At 37.0% G+C, this 22997-nt stretch overlaps 1 protein-coding gene across 1 annotated transcript; it reads right to left on the bottom strand.

Annotated features, from left to right (window-relative positions):
- Positions 1-1242: 1242 nt before the first annotated feature.
- DDX1 (DEAD-box helicase 1) lies at positions 1243-21682 on the bottom strand. The gene is made up of 26 exons (XM_042803287.1): positions 21602-21682; positions 19580-19631; positions 18539-18602; positions 17794-17823; positions 17448-17544; positions 16428-16475; positions 16205-16288; positions 15203-15286; positions 14689-14765; positions 13470-13542; positions 13280-13356; positions 12336-12450; positions 11700-11838; positions 9764-9824; positions 8508-8606; positions 7667-7756; positions 6906-7094; positions 5799-5850; positions 5206-5352; positions 4388-4479; positions 3753-3825; positions 3248-3320; positions 3090-3132; positions 2769-2864; positions 1881-2001; positions 1243-1568 (listed from the first exon to the last, which is right to left on the bottom strand). The coding sequence occupies exons 1-26, from the start codon at positions 21615-21617 to the stop codon at positions 1438-1440; spliced, it is 2223 nt and encodes a 740-aa protein (XP_042659221.1). The 5' UTR covers positions 21618-21682; the 3' UTR covers positions 1243-1437.
- Between the last annotated feature and the right edge of the window lie 1315 nt (positions 21683-22997).

The following is a 22997-nucleotide window of genomic DNA, read 5'->3' as shown; positions in this document are numbered from 1 at the left end:
ACCAGAAAGATGACTGCTGGTAAAATTTTGATTCCACATAACCCATTTTCCCCGATTTAAAAGTGATCCCCAGTTAAATATATGTTCACTTTCAACTAGATGAAAATTCTACTCTCAGTTTCAATTTGCAAACATGCATGACCTGTTTTCTCCTGTACCTAAATTATCTCAGGCACTGCTGCAATAAATTAATTTTGATTGACTTAAGGTCAACAGATTTCATCACTCTTGTCTTCCCAAATTCTAATGATAAGCATGCCACGTGTCTTCCCCTCCCGATCCCCCAGTTTGAAAGTAAAAGGTATTAAAGGACAAATTCCACAACGACCAGTTTCTGATCAGGTAGCACCACATAGTCACCATAAATTTAATACGTACATTTGTTTAACTTTATGAGAAATCTATGTATTTTATAATAGCAAGGACTCTCGGTCTGCTCTCTCCAGGTAACACTACAGAAAAAAAATTGCTCAACCTGAGCTTAATCTGGTTTTCACTGTTTTCTGCAAGGGGACTAAATGTTTTTTGACTAGAAGTGTTCATGAGGAAGACAAAAGGTTACTTTCATTCTGGGTTGTCAGGCATTCCCAATGACCTTTGATATTCTGGGTGACAATTTGCAGGAAAATTCACTGAAATTTCTAAGTATCATTAAGAGAAGTCACTAGAGAAAAAAGGAAGCTAAAAAAAATCCAAATCAGACCACAGTAACTTCATCTGAACAAATTCAACCTGCCTGAAAGCAGCACAACAAGGATTAAATACTTCAATGTACACTGCTGCATGGAAAAGCTTTTCCTGAAGATTTATGAACAGCTTTGATACTAGCGTGTCACTTTTTGGTGAACTCAAGAGTACTGTAGAATGCTTTGTACAAGATTAATTTTAGAAATTTAAGATACACTACCTTCAAGAAGTCCAGTATTACAGAATCAAAACACAGTTATCATCCTAGATTTAGGGTTTTAGGATAACCAAGAGCTTCAAATACATACTTCAGAAAGTTTTTATTTTTTTCTTCTTCAATAACTTAAATATAAAAAGTTGTCTGAATATGGATGCATCTTTAAAAAGCCTAGCATTAAAAATTACAGTACACAGCCAGTTAAGTAATTTTAACAACTTTCCTTCTTCTAGATTTGCTTAACTATATTTGTATTTTCAATAAATCAAAATGCTATGCAAAGAATGATTCTGCAAATTAATCCTCAAGACAAGGCAAAAGAAGAGCAAAAGAAACCATTTCAGCTTTGACTTGCTTTATTTTATCAAGACAACAGCTAACACAGCGTTAACAATGCTGAACACATTGTTCATGCAGGAAGTATACTTAATTTTAATCATTTTCTAACTACTGCTACTCAGAAACAGTATAGGATTTTTGTATTTGTAGGGCAGAGCACTTATTAACTCAAGCTTGTCTCAAGTACAGCATCATCAGAATGTTCTGAACAGCTGGTTAGGAAGGTAGCCAAGATGCAAGAAAGATGTTTGAGCCTCCTTTTCAAGGGCAGCCAACTCTTGTACCGTAGGTGCCAGAATATCCACATGGCCTTTATACAGTCCACCTGCCAAAAAAGACCCAATCGAAACGATGTGTTCAAAGGCATTTTTCAGCAGAACTAATAATGCTCGGCCACAGTAATTCAGAAAGTTAAAGTAACTTTGTTAACTTGTTAAAAAAAAGCACAAACAAAACAAAACCACAGGCATACACACACTTTGGCCACTTACAACCCACAGACTGCATGTAACAAATGAAGAAGACAGCAAAGAACTATCAGGGCTTTTTAATCTATCATCCTATCATAACACAGCAGACAACCAAGAAACTGAGCAGTGCGTAGCAAGGTAACTCAAGAGTCGCTTATTGCACTTACCACCCAGAGCTCTTTTCTGCCCGTATGTAACTTTCCCATCAAAATCATCTACTGGTACTTTTATGTCAGGTTCAACTTGGGAAATAGTGCAGTTTAAGTGTTCTTCAATCTCCCCCAGCAACTAAAAAAAAAAAAAAGCAAACCAAAACAACACTTAAAGTACTCTTATGGTCCAAGACTTCAGTCATACCAGTGTTCTGAACAGTCACATCCAAGTGGTTTCAACAGGAACTATACACAGAGAACAATTTAGTTGCAGACACCGAAGACTAACACATTTTTTGCTCAAACGGATTATACAAGTTAATTTCCAATCTCAGTGTATTTTTACCCTACGTAGGAACTTTTATTTACATACCACCCTACTTATGTGAGTGGGGCTACTTTTTTTATAAAGAGTTCACAGTCCAAGCCTATTTTACCACATATGATATATCACTCACCCTTCTTTAATGCAGAAAGAAGGGAAGCACTGGGAATTTAACAACCATTCATACTTGGCATACAAATCTCAATGTGCTTTAGTGACGCACTATTTCCAGGCTAGAGGAACAACAGTTTTAAGATGTCTACAGTTTTGTAACAAACCACCTAAACAAAAATGTGTAACTAACATTCTGTGACTCTTAACAGCATTTGATTAGGAAGACTATAGAGAAGCTGAAAATAAGACTCCAACAGAATTTGCTAGGAATATTAAAATAAGCTTTTATAATTAAATTATAGAAGGTATAGCTTGCAAAGTTTTCCAATTTCTTCTTCAAATGGCATTAAAGGTTATAAACACTCTAAAACTAGCTTTGTACTTCAACTACACAGCTAAACCAAGAACTATATCCCACAGTCATTTAGAGAAATTATAAGATTCTAGTTATGCAAAACATTTACCTGCATTTCATTGTACCATATGGTACAACCTCCTTCTTCCTTCAGTCTAGTATTGTAACACCCTTTTCCACGACTACTGCACACATGATACCAAACCTAGAAATAAAGAAAAATAACTTCTAAAAATCTGTGAAATAGTTTAGTACATTCATTTTGATTAATTATAGCATGGAAAAGAATTCAGACATTATTTAAATTCCCTTTCAGTTAAACAAGAACTAACAAGCAGTTTTCCAATGCAAGATACTTAAGTCAGACATCAGCTGTGGATAGAACTTCAGTAAATAACATCTGTTCAATTTTGCTTTGGAGCATAATTACCTTTTCTTTCTCTTTTGCCACAAGGGAGATTGCCAAACCCATCCTGAAATATTAGGGGAGAAGGGAGAGAGAAAAATGTATTTTAATAACTATTGCCAACTTATGAAACAGAAAAAAATTTCAAGAAAACATCGCAACTACTCTGAACACACACATACCTCTCAGCTCTGCCTACTCTCCCAATTCGATGAACATAGTTCTGTTTTTCATCAGGGAGTGTGACGTTGATAACTGTGTAAGATACATGCAATCCACAGAAAATACAAGATTCTTTAATATAACTAAAATAACTATGATCTTGATTGCTCTAATCCTTCTCCTTAGCCCATATACATAGTTTCTGTTCTATTACAGCAGTTACAGATGTCATTAGCTGCAATACTTACACTTAAGTCTTCCACTATAAAACTGCTTTCTCCATGATTACTTTTTGACAAGAGCGGAAAAACAAACGAAGAATCCCCAGTAATGCAGAACATCATCAGGTATTTGAGAAGGTATGGTGAACAATCAAATTAAAAGTTGCCCAGTTCAAGTGTTTAACATCTACAACTTTTTAAAATGAAGCTGTAAGTCATATTCCTGCTTTAGCTAGCTGACGGGACTGCAAATATATTGAAGCCATATGCAATTCAAAAGCTTAGTTTAGAAGTTATGTCTTACCATACGGAACACCATGAATATCAATTCCTCTAGCAGCAACATCTGTGCAGATCAAGAAACGGACATCTCCTCTCTATGAAAACATAGTTGTAAAGTGTTATGCTAAACAGACCAAACAAAATCCCAGGCAATGAAGCAGTAGTCCTCCACAGTCACTTCACTTGAAGTGTCTCTATACATTTAGGAACGTTTCAAATAAAGCTCTTTCATTGTGCAACAGTGCTTTTTGAACATGAATAGCTTGGTCACTTTACATCCTTATTTCTTTCCCCCATGACATAAGGCAAGTATAAATCAATGAATGGTTTAATCAAAACCAAATTGCCTAATACTAAAATATTTTTTTTAATATTCAAAAAACAAAGGCTTTAAAAAACAATGTAATCTGTTACAAAGCTTAAATGTAAGTTTTATTTAAAAGTAAAACCACCTAACCTCTTAGTGAAAACTCAAAGGTCATATTGACTGGAAGTATAGATTTCTAACTACAGAAAGTGTGCCTCAGAATTTAAGGAAGTGAGTCATAGAGCACTTGAAAGCAATTTAATTTAAATGGAGAACTATCAACACAAATTGACATATGATTTCAGATATTGGGAAGTGAGGGAAAAGCCTTCAAGAATCTGCTGCATCACCTTAAATCTTTCCAGGTTTTGTTTTCTTTCTTGAGGTTTTCTGTCACCATGCAGACACACACATGAGAACTGATGTCCCTTTCTATCAGGGCCTGAAAGAGTTGCTATGCATTAATAACATCATATGTAGGTTATGACACACCACCATACAGAACAAGAAAAAAAGTACATTTTGTGGGCAAAAGTCTTGACTCAGGAGAATTTCACTTGATTTTTTTACCAATTAACAAAACCTTCTAATATACAGGCACTGGGAAAAAACAAGACAAACAATTAAACAAAGACCTTTCCTCCCCCTTCCCCAGAGGAGGTCTGTGCAGGCACGTCTCCTCACTCCTTCCTACTCTAAACTTCCCTTGTTTCTCCAAACATGTGTCTTCACCCTTCTCACACATCCCTTTCCAGTGTTCCCCTGTGGTTTTTTTTTTTTTATTTCTCCTTCCACATTTCCTTACGTGTGCACTTCTGTACATACACATTTCTTCTCATGTCTCCTGCACCTAGCAACTACCACTTTTTCAAATATATGTTTCAGCAGAGGCACCATATACTCAACGATTCAAATTTTGGTGCACAATGGGTTATTCCCAGCTATTTCAGAGCTGTCTGGAACAGGTAAAGGGCAGTTCATTGTCTCCTGAAAAGAGCATACCTGCAGCTCCCTTGCTACCAAACCTCAACTTGTATTCCTAGTCAGTATGTCAAAAAACTTAAGCACATTTTTAATTGTGTGGTGTCCATTGGTGACCTCTATTATATGAATTTTGGCTCTGAAATAAACGAAGTGAGCAGAATAAGGTTTTCAAGAAAAATGTTACCTCCTCCCTGTTGGATGAAGTACTGCTCCATATTATCACAATCTATTTTAGTCCTGCAGAAGATAATGGCTTGGTCCATCTTGTGTTCTTTGATTGCCCGAACAGTGTATTCTCCCTTTAGAATTTTAATAGCTTCAGACCACATTTCTAAGTAAAAGTAAAGAAGTTATTTCACTCAAATTGTTTAAAAATACAAAGAGCCTTTGAACAGCATACATTTAAAGTCTTTTCTAGCCTGTCAGTAGTCAGTTAAACTTTTATTAGCAGAGCAAGTGAGCTAGACCTTCAGTTTTCTCTTCTCCTCATGCTCCCCTGCTCCTAGGTAACATAATACAGAAAGAACAAAACTATTCAGGAGTTTCAAGTTACTTATACATACCAAACAACACCTGTTGTTTACATACCTGCAAAATATATATTCTTTCCCCCCCCCAATTACAGAAACACATTTCTCTTTACAACTACAAAAAAGTAGAAATAAAAATTTGAAGAAACATGTCTCAAGGCTGATATCTACAGTAATTTAGCTTTACTTCATAATATTTATGAAGAATTATTTCACAAGCTATTACTTAACTACCATTGTTGATTACCTGGAGTGTTAGCGCCAGGTCGTGTATTGTCTTTTGCATGCACTTCATCAGTCTGGGGAAAAAAATGAACAAATAAACCCCACAAATCATTAGCCTCTATTTCACATAGGAAATACTTAACTCCATTAACTCATAATTAGCAAGAAATTAAATAAAGTAACCTTATAATTCTCTTCTCCAACCAGACGAGCTATTCTACCTTTAGATGAAGAAAAGTCTTCAATGTAAGCACAAAAAACTCATTAAAAAAAAAAATAAGGACAATAAAAATATTTATGTAGACACTAGAGAGAAACCACCTTTGAACAAAATGATGAATTTAAAACAAAATCAAACCACCAAACCTGGAAACAATGTACTATAAACATGGCTTACTAATACAAACATTGCTGTTTCTTTTTCTCTATGCCAGAATGAATCAGATAAAAACGTAAAACCTATGAGAAATAAATTAATGCTAAGACTTAACAGAAAGTTCTAACAGACTTAACAAAGGGAGGTTCAAGAGATAACAAGAGGTTTGTTGATTGTAACTGTGTAAGAGCTGCTGAGAATGAAATACAGTCTCAGGTTATTCAGAACTCAAACACTAAAGACTTCAACAACAACCACCATCTTCTCACATGAATAGGTGTCAGTTTAATGTACAATTTAAACTAGAGCCTCAAATGTGGTCTGACATCCATTCCTCTAAAAATTGCTTGTCTCATACAGGTTAGAGATAAAACTACTTTACAGAATGACCTATGTTGGAAGGTTTACTTCTTCCTGATCAATCAGAAGAGACAGGTACTAACTACAGTTAAGCCACAGACTATTAGCTGTGAAGTGAGTGAAAAAGCAGTGCAGTGCCACTGTGTTCTAGTAAAAATCAGAATGTTACTCTATAAAGATCTCCCTCAATCATGTATGTAAGACTGAGCTGTTCAAAAACAGTGTTACAACATCACCAATATCATAACACTGACTACCATGGAACAAACCATTTCAGATACACTAAACTGTTTCAATAGCTGGCAAAGATCCTACAATATTAGGCCACAGTTCTGAAGGTTATGTAAGTAAACATAGGCAAAGAATCTTATTTTTCACTTACAAACCACTTACTCTGATATGATTCTTGCCGAGTCTTTCCCAGAGTTTGTCAGCTTTTGGATTTACAGGCACAACTACATGGTGTACAGTTTCAGGGACAGAATCTTCTCCTTTCAAATCAACCCAGGTAGGAAAATGCATGATCTTTTCAGATAGTTTTTTCACATCGAAAGAATGTAGTGTTGCAGAGCACACAATCACCTGAAGGAAAAAATATTATGGATAACACTGAAGATCAGATTCACCCAGCAAAAAAGGTCAGAGTAGAACTTGGAGAATGTTATGTAGTTGAATAGCACAATGTAGCACAACAGAAAAGAGTCTCTTACTGCCTTCCTCAAAGGTGCCACCCAGCTGATGAGAGTCAAAACACAAAATAAGTTACTTATCTATTGTCTTACAAAAACGCAATCACAAGATGAAGAAAGCAGAGGTATTGAGAGCTGATGAATCAAGATTATTAGAGCATTTGAAATCATAATGTATGTAGTCCCTCATTTTTCGGATATGTTTATATCCAAATAACTCAAATACTACTAAACACTGGGCTTCAAGATCTAGGATCCTAAAAGTACATATTCACAGGCAATTACTAAGCCCTATGAACAAGTGTTACTTTTGGACTAGAGGTATAACAAACTCTACTTCAAAGAAGCATGCTCCATGCTACGTAGTAGTCAAAAACTGAAAGCAGTGCACACCACAAAAAACAACCAACCAACAAACCAAAACCACCATAAAAACACGCCCAAAACTACAAACAAATGTTATACCTGAAGTCTCTTTCCATCTGAAGTTATCTGAGGAATTTGACTATGGATCCTGTTTATGAAATCTGAATAACCTTGGAGGAGAAGACCATCCTACATGGGAATAAAATAAAAGGAATAAAGCTGCACTTCTTAATTCTCATTTCTCAGTCTATACACTTGAGCTAACTAAGCAATATGCTTGCAGTCTCAGAAGTTCTCTCTTTTAATTAGCTGATGGGTCAATGCCTGGCTGGGATATTATTACTAAGGAGGGGAAAAAAAAAAAAAAAAAAAAAGGAAAAATTAAGTATTTAGAAGCACAGCTGCTGTACTTCACAAGAAGTTGAACATCTGTCTCAGCAGCTTATACCCCAAGGCATTCCATCTTTGTGAATATTAAGCTGTACTATAACAGATCAGAGAGAGGGGCACTCAATTCACAGCTTATCAACTACAGCATTCATTGGCTTCAAAACCTACTGGGTAATCAAAAATGCTTATCTTGTCTTTGTTCTTTCACGTTCCCTTGTATAGTCACAGGGAGAGACTTCACTACCTTGTGAATACAGCCTGAAATGTATTTAATTATCAAGGGAGGGGAAAAAAAAAAAAAAAAAAAAAAAAAAAAAAAAAAAAAAAAAAAAAAATCAAGCTGCTTTTCCAGATATGGTACAAGGGAAAAAAATATGTAGGTTACTATGGTTACAAATACGAAGGTTAACCTCAAATAGCCTACAGGTAGCTACTTGTTGTTCCACTGAAATCTAAATGCTATAGAACAATGATGTTTCACTGACTCTTTTAGGAAATGTCATATTGCACTTAAGAATAGAACTTAAGTATCATTTAGATCTCTACATACAGCTTCATCCAGAACCAGGAATCTAACTTGGGATAAATTAAGCTTTCCCGTTGAGACCAAGTCATCCAGTCTTCCAGGAGTTCCGACGACAATATCCACCTATAAAATACATAACAGTAGGAATTGGTCTCCTAACTAGAGGCATTACCAGCTTTGTCTAAATTTAAGATTATGAAACAATTACCAGTATGATACCCTATTTTCTATTAATTATAACTTCATAGAAGTTATTTGTTATTAGAGTAATCTGGCTTGGACAGATCTCTTGACGTCATCTGATCTCCACTCCCACCATCACATGCAAATCAAGGGCGATTTCCAAATTGCTTTAGGTAGTCACTCAAGAAAATTTTCAGTATCTTCAAGGACAGAGATCCTACAACTTCTCTGGGAAAACTGCATTTCAGTTCTACAGCTATTTCATTAGCAGAATCTGCCTTAGGCAGAAAGTCTTCTCTTATTTTGGGAAGTGTTGTGCTCCTGCTCCCTTCTCCCCTCCTCCACCCCCGCAGCTGGGTAACTTTGTTATCTGAATCTAACAAGCAGATCAGTTTTCAAATGTGGATAAAAATATTCACCTTTTCTCATTGTGGAAATATACACATCAAGTCTATCAATTATAGAAATAACTTAAGATTTTGCCAGGTGGAAGGGTTCAACATCATCAATTTAGCATTTACATGAAAGTCTAGAAACCCTCCAGTTTGAGCCTGCTTCAGAGAAAATGTGCATTTTGGCAGCTACAATCACTAAAAGACTTATCAATAGCAATGTGGTCTTACTTCCAAAAGCGAGTTGTAAATAAAAAAAATGACTATGCCATCCCTACAGCAGACTGCTTGGCTGCTGAAGTCAGATGGCTTACTTCTATATAGGACTGGTTTGTGGTATAGGTTGACCCTGATAATTGCAGATGAGTCTTATTCACATACACATGAAACAGAAGTTAATAGGAAAACTGTCTCCATCTTATTTAAGGTCAAGTGTCAAAAATTACATCTTTGTGTTAAAATTTTCAGAAGTACTCAGGGTTCAACAGAATTTGACCAAGTACTGTAAGCATTTCTATTGACAATTGCCATGGAAGTAAATCAATAAACGCTATACCAGTGCAACACAAGCTTAGTAGCAACTGCACAGTTTCTTTTTATTAGGTTTACAGGAGTAACAATAAGAACAATTACTATTCTCTAGTAACGTCATGTATTACTCGGAACCCAAACTATAAAAATCATATGAGTAAAAATACAACTTACTCCTTGTTCCAGCACAGAGAGTTGATCTCTTGCAGCAACGCCACCAATAATCAACAGCTCCCTAAAATTACACCAACATATTTTGACATTTTCTGGTTTATTATATTCAGAAGATATGGTAAATACCTGGCTGAAGACTGATTCTTTTATTAGTATTTGACAATTAACAGCTCTGAACAGTAATTTTAAGAACAAAATACGAGAAAAATTAATTTTAAAATTCATCCCTTAGTATGGTGTATTGTAATCTAATTCAAGAAGTGAAAGTTTTGTTATGGAATTGTATTTGAATTTGATTAATTTATCACTGTTATATTAAACACACTAGCACCTTAGCCAATTTAATCTTAAAAAAGAAGATTCCTTAAAAAAATCTCAAACGTTAGTCTAATATTTTTCCTGTGTTTCTGAAAGCTAGAAATGCAAGTAACAGTAAACTAATTGAATCTCACATCATAGCTTGCCTCTCCCCATTGCTTCTCCCGTGCAATTCTAGTAAAAACACTCTTGTAAATTCACTGCAGTTTATAATATGGAGACACTTCTTGTAAGTTTTATAAACAGTCAAAACAAACAACTTGAAACCAAAAGCAGCTTGTAGACCATTCATTTTTCAGAACTGAATCCTTAGGCTAATCACTGCAATGTTTGTCCTGCAAGCACACTAATGGGAACAGAGCAAAACTTGCATTAACTATTTGTTGGAGATGAAAAACAAAACGAGGGCAGGGGGAGGTGAGGGACACAGGAAGACACTCAGAAAAGAATGGCAGTAAGAAGATGTGCTTTTCTTGATTAAAAACATTAAGCATCATACACCTTTGATAATCTGAAGAAAGAAAACCAACTTGTGAGGAACTGAAGGAGTTCAAACATTCATTGAAGGAGCCTCAAACATTCATCCAAGGAGCAAGCTGTTGTCCCTAAGGAAGCCCAGAATGCACTGAAAGGTGCATGGCTCCACTCCCCCTGCAGTTGTATTGCCAACTGAATGTATTGCACTGATCTTCTAAGGAGGACCACTACACATTTGCTCTATTGTGTAAACTTGTTACTTTGTATAAATGATGTAGACCTTGACAACTGCTATAACCTTGAAGAGCTAAAAAAACCACAACTGGTAAGAGGGGAATGTGCTGTCCCATAAGGAGCCAAAAGCTGTATGACTGCCCAAAAAGCATGAAGTCTGTGGTAACTGTGGGAAAGGTAAAGGCAGAAGGGGGAGATCACAACCACTGACTACTGGACAAAAGCATTAATGCACCCCATGCTCCCTCAGCACATGTGCAGAATCCTTACTCCACCTTTTTCTCACCTCTCATGCAAATGAGTTTGTGGAAAACCCGCCTCTCTGTCTAGTATGCAAATCAGCCAATAAGATGTGCTTAAAAGGTGACAGAAAACCGTGCTGGGTGTACACCCACCACTCAAGGTTACTGACTTGAGACAGTGCTGGAATCTGGGGTGATGATCTGGATTCTTTGACTCTTTCTCTCCCTTCCTTTACTTTTACTTTCTTTCTTATAAATTTATCAATACGAAGCCACATCACTTACTATAATTTCCACATTTAAGTTGTTTCTACCTCAAGTAAAACATTTTAACCAGTTGTTTGGTGTCACTTCACAATTTAACATGAGGGGATCATGAAACCTTTACAACTCCCTGGACTCTCAGTCTAGGTTGTAACACAAGTAGATTTCTCATACCAGAAAGATGTAGTCCATGGATAAAACACATCAAAAAAATCCCCTAACTGGTCTGACTGTAGCTAAAAAGCCAGACAGTTGTTGGTAGCAGATGTTACTGAGGCTACTATCAGTAGCACTGCAAATTAAGGTCCATTTCCCTATAAAAGTGGAACACCCTACACTCCCCCATGAAGTCAAGTCCATAGATGATATCTTAAATACAATTATAACAGAGGCACTGTTACCTTAATTTGGGATTATCAACATATTTTTTGAACTGCTTCACATTGTTCAAAGTTTGTTCTGCCAGCTCTCTTGATGGTTCCACAATCAATGCTTTTGGAGCATTTGGAAGGTTCTGTGTTTGAACCACTTGTGCATTTCCTAAGTGAAAAAAACACACCACTAAGACAAACTGCATTCCTATCTTGGAATTTTTTACTGGAAACAAAGGATTTTCTACTAATAATCTAAAACCTCATGGTTTTAAATGCTCTATTAAAGGGTGATGTTAATGCTCAATTATTAATAGCTTCCAATTAATATCCAGAGAATACAAGTGAATCTTGCCATGAGAGTGGGTATACTGGCCATGCAGCACGACTTGATTGCAGAGCTTAAACACACAAACTTATTTTTAAGATGACACTGTTGAATAACATAGCTGAACTTCTCTTTTTATCTGGTGCATTTCTAAATTCAAAATGTTACACTATTTGTAAATCTGGAATACTTTAAAAAAAAACTAACACTAATATTGCTACCAGTAAGATAATTTTAAGACCTTGAATACAGCAGTAATGAAGCAATTAAGTGATCAAAAGATACTCTGTAAGACAACTGGAATATAGAACTGAGAGAAGTTTAAAAATCTAACCTACCTGAGTGTTGTGACTTTACAACACTACCATCAGGAGCCTTGCAAAGACCAATATAGCCATCTTTTGGTGGAAACTTGAAATCTTCTTCACCAAAATTGAATTTTAATTCAGCATTCTAGATTTCAACAAAGTTGTGTCATTACAGACAGATTCAGAAGACCATGTAAAATGAGAATTCCATAATTAAGTTCCCCAGGAGGAGCCAGCTAGATGAGGAGCAGGGGAAGGTGGTGTTCTCTTCCATCTTACACACATTCCCCTTCCCCACGTCATCTAAAATCTGCCAGACAATTTCTGTGTGGTTCTAGCTCTTAAACTCTTTTCTCATACATCAAAATACTCCCATATTTACAGATACATTAGAAACTTTTTTTTAATTTATGTTTCATTAATTTTCAATTACAAACCACAATTAAAAAAAAGAAAGAAAAAAACCCAAACCACTTTTTTTGGACTTGTACATTTCTCTGACAACTGAAATGTTTTGCTGAAACCTTTAGTTGGTAAGAGATCATCCCAGAGAGACTAACTCCAGAAAGACATATTACTACACTACTGTAATGTTAGAGTTGAAAATAAACAAAACAGGAATTCTGGCACTTTCAAGTTATTTGCTTGTATCTGTTGAACCATAGTATATAGAAGTTTAACACAGGCAACACAGCCCTGGTATTAGGAATTAATTATCCATGCTATTCTACTCTTATATTCAAGTTTAATTATTTAAATTTGAATTTAAACATTTGATATTTAACTTGAACAGTACTCACCAAAGCTAACACACCATGGTGACCACTCCAGTAGTGAAATACTAGTAGACCAAAGGAAATAGTGTACAAGCACAACTATGGTAATTGGAGGTGACTGTGCAAATTTTAAGTAGTTAGTTACCAAAACTAGAACAATTTTCATTGTCTTACATGTCTGTGATATTCCTAAATTACCTTCAGTACACAAGCTGCAAAAAGTGCTTGGTTTCTTATGTGCGGTGGGATTTCAAACGCAAGGCCAAGGTCCTTCCCTAAAAATAGGATTAGTTTAGTCAGGCTCTGCGTGTGTGTGTGTTCCTCTCTCTGTCCCTCCACCGACAAAGATCACAATACAATTCCAAAGAAGAAAGTGAGTAAAACTTACCATTTTTGGAAAACTTTATCTGTCCTTTATCTATATCTAGGTAACACCCAATTGTATCATGCATAGTGAATTCCTGCAACAAAAAGAAGTTTGTGAAACTAAGATTTTAGTGTTCAGTATATTAAGAAAACTTAGTGCTTATATTGTCGACTTTTACAGTTTTCCCACTTCCCCATACTAAATGTTAATTTGAGAGAAGCAAGTTCAATTTATTCCAATAATGCCACTGTAAATAGCATGCATGTTTTTATTTGATTACAAATCTTCCATAAACGGCCCAATTTATCTTAGATATTTAAACATTTATTGCTGCATTAAATTTACTTTAAAACCAAACACTTTGACGATAAAAATTTAAGTAATTTACCTGGAAGTATTCCACATTATGGAAAAATACACTAATCATACATTTATTAACCGATATAAATGTAAGCTTAGAGCACCAAACACAGAAACCTCTATTTTGACTATATAAAAAGACTAACTCTTGCAGGAGGTACTATAGGCATGTTATGTATATGTAAGTACTTAATTTAAGTATCTTTAAATCTGGTAATTGTAAAAGTATTTGATAAAATCTGTATATCAAAGTGCTTCTAATTCAACAGCTCAGAAGTCACTACTATGAAAAAAGTTACAATATAAATTATGTTTAGACATCTAAACTCTTGACTGGCACACTACACAAAAACCATCACAGATATTCTGGGAGGACTTTTTGGAAGCATACGTTAAGATAACAGTTCTAATGACAAAACCAACTCAATAGCCAGAAATAGAGCATGAGTAATTACATCTTCCTAGAATTTAAGTATGTGTTTTGACATACTAAAGTTGTGTGATTAATTCTACATTAGCTGCTAGCAAACAGGATATAATGCTCTAACTTAGATATTCACCCATGTATACAGACAGGTTGATGTTGTTCAAGGTCATACTGAAATAAATCCAAAAGATCAGTTAAATTCTAACCTTTAACACACAGAAAACATTTAACTCCTACGGAAGAGTCTAGCCACAGTCATGTGGCAAGCTGGTACCTGCTTTTGTTAAATGTTAACACGCTTTCATCCAAAAATGCTTCCATATTTCAAGGTACTTTTGCCTAGTGACCTCCCCTTAAAAGTTAGCACTATTACAAGACAGTTGATTGTTACAGCACAGAACCAACATGCAAAACTTTTAATAATGTTTCTACCAATAAGAAATTCAAGCTTACCTCACCATAGCTGTCAAATTGCTTGTTGTGAGATTTCTTACCAGTGCCACCAAAGCCAAAACCAAATTTATCCGTGCCTGAAGACAAGACAAAGTATAGCTTTTTATCTTTTGGCTGACAGGTTACATTTCCTTCCTCTTTGTATTAGTGACTGAAACTTCTAACATTACCATGTAAAAAACATAATACACAGCGCTAACTAAAGACTTCTAGATTTGATATATGCTAAACTACCATTTTGTATCATTACATTTATCGATTTTATTAGTCTACAGTAATCTTCATTAAAAAACTGAAATAAAAGGGAAGAAGCCACAAGAGACAATAAACATTGCTGCCACCTAGGTACATTTCCTCTTACAGGAAGGACATCTGTATGAAAAATTTTAAACTCCCCAATACCTTCCTAATATCCTTCCCAAGGAGCCCATTCTCTGCTAGGCTAGAACAGGACTCCATATTCCACGGCAATATGAAAACTCTCTATGGGATTCTTCTCTTGAAGGAAACTCACCCAAATCGAGTGAAGCCTGCATAGTTGACCAACCAACTCTGCACAAGCCTTGGTCATGACAGGAAACTTCATAGTAGTATTTCCCTTTAAAAGAGAAAGAAAGGATCTAAAACACCACCTAAATTTCAATTTCATCACAGTTCAGTTTGGCTACTTCCACGACCATACAAGTCTAACATTTCCACCTCTCCTGAAGGTGTCATACGATACCCTACTGTGTTAGTGTGAAAAGACTCTGTAGGTACCTGTGTAATGTAGCAAAGAAACATATTATCAGAGCAGGCTAAACAGAGAAAAAGTGCTTGCTGACAGGTAGTGTGTGAAAGGCTCTGAAGGAACGATAAGCCAGATATCAGTGGTTCTACTGAATCCACAAGAACTGATAAACTTGGAACACAGGGGGTCTGCCGAATCAGTACAAGACCACCTGCACACATTAGCATCAACACCCGGTTGTTTAACTTGAACTACATCCAACTGGCTGCTACATACAGACTACAGGATTATTGGTACCCATGGTCACATGAGAGTGAGGGTCTTTCTGAACACCCGCCTAGAACCACTGAGTATTAGTATGACTCTGCTTCCAAGTAAAGAGTTCGGGTCAGTCTCTCAACTGTTGCTCCAACCATGTAACAATGAAATTTGTGCATGAATGTGTATGTGTGAAGTGTGCAAGGAAACAACTGAAAGCACTGTGTCAGTAGCTATTTCCTATTAATAAACACCTTAATAAAATATGTTCTAATGAATATTAGTTATGATTTTGCATCCTCTGACTCAATCCCTTATCAGGAAAAAGGTAATTTACAACACAAGGAGAGTAAAACAGAGGTAACTTGTCATTTCAAAGTCTTCAGCTAGCAGTAAACTGAGTAATGGCACACATGCCCAGATGGATAGTAAGTTTTAAATGCAACCATCTACACTAACAATGAAATGACAATTAGGCATTTCAGTGTAAACTTCTAGAAGTCTCCAAATACATAATTTTATGTCTACCTTTAGTCACGCCTCTAGTTGCTCTGCATCCATGCCATTCTTTCACCTCTCTGCTTTGACAACACAAACCATCTGATCCAATTGCTGAAAATTAAAAGACAGTTTTAGTTAAAGAAATTGCCTACCTGCTTTTAAAAAAAAAAAAATTACATGCATAATTTCTTCTAGTTTATTCTTTTTTTTACCAAGTGGACATTTTCAAGCAAACATTTTGACAACTCACCAAAAGCTGATCCTCTATCGTATGGGTTCATTTGCCATTTATTGAGCACTGTTCGAAAGACAGCAACAGAAAAAGCATTAAACCAACAAAGTAAGCCTGGAAAACTCAAAGTTCACATTGGCTCTACTGTGTTTGGCATAATTTTCTGGGAAGACAGCTTTGTTCCAATGCAATTCATACCAGGCCAAAACAAAGACCTAAAACTTGAAGGAGGAGCACAGATGTATAATGCCAAGGAATTCTACAAAAGTTTAAATTATTCCATTACAGAGAGCACAGATTAAGTTATTTACAACTCAAAACAATGAAAACACTTACAAAATAAGCCAGAGTTCCACATAATCACAATCAAATTCAGCTAGAAAATATCCAAAATTACATTAAGAGCAGTAAGTTTGAAACGTATTTGCTCTTTCTGTTCCAAGTTTGCATTAAGGTTTTTTCAGGGTATCAGTTAAAATGTCCGATTTTAAACTGAAGACCTAAGAAACATGCACATATAGCACATAAAATTTCTGACTTAATTTTTCACATGCTCAATAACATGTTGCAATAATATAGAGGTCTAGAGCCACACAAATATAAGTCTGATCCTAAAAGAGCTTTCTGCTCAAGCTCACTTAAGAGGTCCAAACCAATTGTGTGATGTCACTGCTGATATCTCATCTATCCCTGCAATTAGAAGAATCTTTTAAAACTCCTTTGTTTAAGCTGGACACTACTACCATTTCACATCTTTCAAGCCACATAGTGTGGATCAGCCAGCTTTAAGCAGAAGACAGCATTAAGACTGCAGTCAAATACACTCCAGTTTAATACACCCCAGTTTTTTCCATGACTCCACCAGAAAATTTACATTTGCTGTTTTATTTACATTATCCCAAATTAATCAAAAAATACTTATCTAATGTCAAGTTAAGTTAACTTTACTTTGGGAGGTGATGGAATTGACATGAATTAACAGTGCTCCAAACTTCAGGAGTGTGACATACACAAAAAAAAAAAAGGCAAACCACTTACCTGCCCCACCAGTTTTAATAGTTGCTTTCCCTTTCTTGCCTTCCATCTGGTCCTTCAGCGTTTCATAAACAATCTGGATAACTGGAATGCTAAAAGCCTAAAATGGAAAGCTTTTTTCATTCCACAATTTATACAGATTTTTCCAGATATACAGTCAGCCTAGTTTTCAGGTGTAATACTCAGTACTCAGGGCCAGAATCACTTTAAAATGCACCTACGCACATGTTTGCAAAGACTATTAATAATGTTGCTTAAATACATCTGCAAACATACACACCAACACACACACCGCCTCTCATCACTTAAAGACTTAAAACTTTCTGCTAATTTAAATTGGATTACTTACACCAGTTTTTCCACTCCCTGTTTCGGCAGCCTATAGGAAAAAAAAAAAAAAAAAGGGTTTAACCAGAGTTGCAACTTACACTGTTAGGACTATTCTACAATTCTATTTTAATAAACGAAGTTTACTTTTACTTTTGCATAATATAGAAAATCTTCGAGAGTAATGCCATTGCTTCACACAAATTAGATGTGAATACAAATATCGAAAACCTTTACAATAGGCTTCAAAACAAAAGTTCCCACAGTCCACCAGAAAAAAACCCTATCTATGTATATCTGAATTCCAGAAGCGCTACAGAAGGTTATAGGAAATGTTACTTTGGCTACAGAATGAAGAAGAGAGAGATCTGCAACAGACATAAGGAACATGCGAAACTAATCTGGTATCTTCGAGGCTATCAATACTGACGCATTTGTTTATGCACTATCAGTCATGTTCCATGGAGACCTATGTCAGGTATTTACGACAAAAAGGGGAGTAGATGAAATCAGATAGCTCTCATTCATGTGACAGCCTGTCAAGTAGTCAAAAAATAAAGCCTAAAAAGAACAAACCCCATCTGCAGGAACAGTGGAAACACACCAGGATCTCAAAGAGGTTTTCAGCTACAAATTATACTTTCTATTGCAGGAGGATAGAAGACCTAGTTTAACTATGGATCCTCCTAGAAGGGAGGGAATTGTCTGCACAAGCAACAATTAAAAGTCACAGGCTTTCTAGGAATAGGGCTCTCCTGCATACATACCATAAGTACATCACCGCCTCCCAGGATCAGTGGGATGGATTCTGCTTGGATATCCGTAGGAAGACTAGAGGAAAGAACACATTAACACAAATCAGTGTTAGTAGTAGGAAAAAGGATTTTTGTTTCTATAGGAACTCACAAAAACCACAGTCATCTGCAATATGGGAAATAGTAGGTAAATGTTATTCTCCCTGGCTTGCAGCTAAGGAAGTGAAAATGATTCCATATACAAGGAGAGCTTGGAACAGGAGATGTACCTTAACAGGAAGTGACCAGTGCATGCAGTGGATTCAGCTGCACCCTCGCAAGAAGGCTACATCTCACATCACTATGCTAAACTATAAAAGAAAGCGATTAATCAGCCATTCCCTGTTTTCCTTTCTTCAAGCAAGTTTCACTTTTAAAGCAACTTACACAGCCTTCATTTGCAAGATTCCTATTCAAAACTGGAAAAGAAAGTTAACTAAACGTAACCAGCATTTTCAGACACTCACAGCTACTTAATACCATGGATATGAGAAAAGAACTACACACACTAAGATTGTCCATACTGATAACATTCTGAATGACATCTCAAAACAAGTGGTGTTAAGTCAAATATTTTAGCCAAACAAGTAACTAAACCCAGGAAGAGTAACTTCTGTAGAAGACTGACACACAAGCATCAACTCTGAAGAACACAACTTCAGACCAGAATCTGGAAAACATTTACTAAACTAGCATCAGTTACACAACAGTATTTCATCTGATAATGCCACGATACATAATACACAAGCTATAAGCACAGAGGCTTTTATCAAACAAATGACATGAAATGTAAGCAGCCATGCTTTGCTTGTCCGAGTTTAAATGTTACCACTCCAGTCACAATGTGTGTTCTTCAGTTATTCCCACTAAAAAGTGCAGGAAATGCAGTGACAGTTAAAGGAAAACACATATCTGCTCTGTTTTAATGTGACAGCAAAGGTATTTTAAGAAGCATGTCCTACATTGCTGAAAAGCAAATTAGACTTCGCCAGGCCCAAATGCATTCCTACTTACAGCCAGTCCATCTCCTCCACTGCTTGAGCTATCTCAGGCATAACACCCATTTCTGTAAGACAAGAAAAAAGAAACAAGCAGTGTTATTTACCTCAACATAGCTCAAAAGATTTCCAAGTGTCAATAGTTCCAACTACAGCCAAAAATTAGAACGGCATTCTTTTTGGCAACAGCATATGCACCCTTCTCTACAGAACTCAAGTGATAGATAAGAAACATTCTCCCTTCCCCACGTACAGTTTTGACAGTTGTCCTCACTTATAGCGGAGGAGTCAGTCAGGCATATACTGGGCGAAGGGGCAGGTGCTGATACAGCAGCAAAGCAAGCACGCTGGGAACTGCACACCATTTCAAGGGCAAGGTATATATCTTTGCACGTTTCCAAACAGGGAAGACTGTTAATCACAAATATCCAGACTCTCTCTACAACCGAGATGCAAACAGTTTTCAAAAAGAGAGAAACCAAAAAACCTTGTATCATATAAGGCCTCAAAATTTGAGATGCTTAAGCTTCTTTTCACCAAATCTCGCCTTACACGCTTACAGTGTTTATATTAACTAGTCAATACTTTGATTTTCATCGTCACTAATCACAGCCAGCTTTGAAAAGTTTCTTCTTTAGACACCCCGTCTGGCAAACTCATACCAAGGTCTGATGGTCGTACCTCAGACACAAATTAAATATGAAACCACATAATAACATTTGTCTGTTGAAAAACAAATTCTATTTAGGGAAAAAAAAAAATAATAATCTGCAGTTCTTCAATAAGGTCAAGAGGAAAGCAGATCTTAACCAACCCCAAAAATGTTATTATGCCATCAAAATAATGATGTAGCTCCTGGTTATCTTTTCAGTTGTATAGGGTTCCTCTAAATCAACTTCTGTAAGTACAAATACGCACCTCCCTAGGGGGAGCTTATACACGCAAGCCTTTACACTGTCACATGCTGGGTTTCACATATACCACACACCAAGAGAGCTGAGCTGCCTTATATGGATGTATGCAGTCAAAAATTATTCTTCCATTTCCTATAACACAAACGCTATAAGAAACATGTTCTATGTGTAACATGATTTCATAAAGTTTTAATATTTTCAACTGTTAGCCTGTATTCCTACAAAATTAGACAATCCACGTAAGCAAAAAGCTTGTTCCATAGCAATAAAGATAGCTATCGATCGCAAATTACACATAAACCCCTACATTATTTTTTCCATTTTTAATTACTTCCAGTTCACATAGTTTAATTCAATATACAGTACAAGGGTTTAGTCAAACAATGGCACTATGACATTTTTCTCAACTACAACCAAATTAACTCTGCTGTCTACCATCTAAACTCATCTCTAGATCTATGGAAGAAGCTTCAGCTTTTTCCCCTAATGATTACATATACAAAATTCAGTTAAAAGAAACAAATGCCAGAAGTCATATACATTAAAACTTCACAGTACCCTAATGTTGATTGGTCACTTATGTGTGTGTGTATGTGCATGGGGGGTGTAGGGGGGAAACAGTGATTCTTCCTCCTTCAACAGTAAGATTTTTAGATTGCAGTTGCACACATATTTCAAGCTATGCGACAGAACAGAGCTGTTCCTATAAAAAACAGCTATCATCCACTGCAATACCCAGAACAGTTATGATGAGCCTCCTGTTAGAAAAACCAGTTTGCCTGAGGAACGAGCCTGACTTTTAAGCAGCCCCACCTGCGGACGCACGCAGACCACATACGCACTAAAACCGGCAAATCCACGTGGATAACCCCTTCTGACGCCCACCAAAAGCCCGGGGAGCCGGGAAGAGCACCTGCATCCCCACAGGCCTCTCGACCTTTAAGCCTGCTACGCGGCAAGCCCCGTGCCACGGGGGCCCGCAGCGCGGCAGAGCCCATCCGCCGCGAAGAGACCGGGAGCCGCCACCCCCGCAGGCTCCGAGGCGAGAGGCTCTGCCGGCGCTCTGCTGCCGGCGCTCTGCTGCCGGCGGCGCAGCCGCCAGCCCCTTCCCCAGCACCGCGTACCCGAGAACGCCGCCATCTTCGCTCCACGGCCACGGCCCGACACCGCCACGGGCTGCACCGCGCAAGCGCCGAGCGCGTCAGCGGCTTTTCGGCGCCGGGTGGGGGGCAGGAGCCACCGCGCCGCGCGTTCCGGCCCCGGACCCGCCCGCTTGCGCGCCTCTCGGTGGCCCTGCGGCTTGAACACAGACAGGGCAAAATTGAAGGAGGAATTACTTTTGTTTTCTTTGCGGATTTTTAGGGTACACTCAGGTCACCTGCTCAAGATTTTACCACTTTTCTGAAAGCGCGGCGTGTTTTTTTCTCCTGCAAATCAAAGGCCTGCGGTGCCAGGCCCGGCGGGTGGGCGAGGGCAAAGCCGCCAGAACAGACAGGCTGGTTTACACCCCGGGTAACATGTTTTAAGCACGAACTGTGTGTTTACAGTGTTTAACATTTGCATACAGCACTGTCATCATTTTGTTGGTGTAATTTACATTTGCACAGGTTTCTACAATAAACGTGTTTGGCAGAAAGTACTGAGGGATTTATATGAACAAAAGTGCCTTCATACATAGATAACATGCCAATTTTTTTAGACTTAGGCTAATGGGGATACATTCTTCTCCAGTTTTTACACAAGTTTCCCCAAATTCTGTGCGATCTTTTTCTAGGATAATTTCTAGTGAAGTTAAAGCAAGACTCTTTGGGGCATTATAAAATTAGATTGCAAATGAAAAAAATGCAGCTTCCACAGTTACACCACAAATCAATGGTACATTTGTCTCTTAAGTGGAAGGCACAGCATAAAATATTACCTACCGTTTTCCATCATGAAACACAACTTTAATATTTTCTAAGGTAGTCCTCAGATACAGACGCATCTGGTTCAAAGGCCAAATAAACCACAGCAACTCTGACGATGTAGTTCTCTTGACTGCTGTGTTGCAATCTGAGTACTGATTTCGTCCTGGAGGTTTATTTCAAGACCTTTTTTAAAATGCTTACTGAGCCCTACTGACTTTTAATTTACACTGTAGAAACGAGGCACTGTGCAGAGAAAAATACAGCAGGTGTTTTATATCTTCAGTACCAGGCTGCTTGTATCACAATGGCTTCTCATGAATTAGTAATTCCTTTGGGAATATCTTCATTTGGTGCACTTCCTTTCTTTCACTACTGTTTGCTGTATCTGTCAATCACTATTTTGCTCGCTTATGGATAAATGACAAATTAATAATTTTTAAAGACACAGTTATGAATAATCTACAGATTCAACCATGATTCTGACTAAATGTGTTTGTTGGCAAACTTCAATATTCATATGTAGTGCTGCTTGTTGGAGTGGAACCCAGAGTGTAATTTACTATAAATCTCCTGTAATCGTGTTCATAAGTTTTATGAACATGTTATACTATTT

Source organism: Tyto alba, unplaced genomic scaffold, assembly GCF_018691265.1.
Source record: "Tyto alba isolate M040663 unplaced genomic scaffold, T.alba_DEE_v4.0 Super-Scaffold_40, whole genome shotgun sequence".
In the NCBI taxonomy this organism is placed as follows: domain Eukaryota; kingdom Metazoa; phylum Chordata; class Aves; order Strigiformes; family Tytonidae; genus Tyto; species Tyto alba.
The sequence above is the reverse complement of the archived record's forward strand: the minus strand, read 5'-3'. Positions and strand labels throughout refer to the sequence as shown.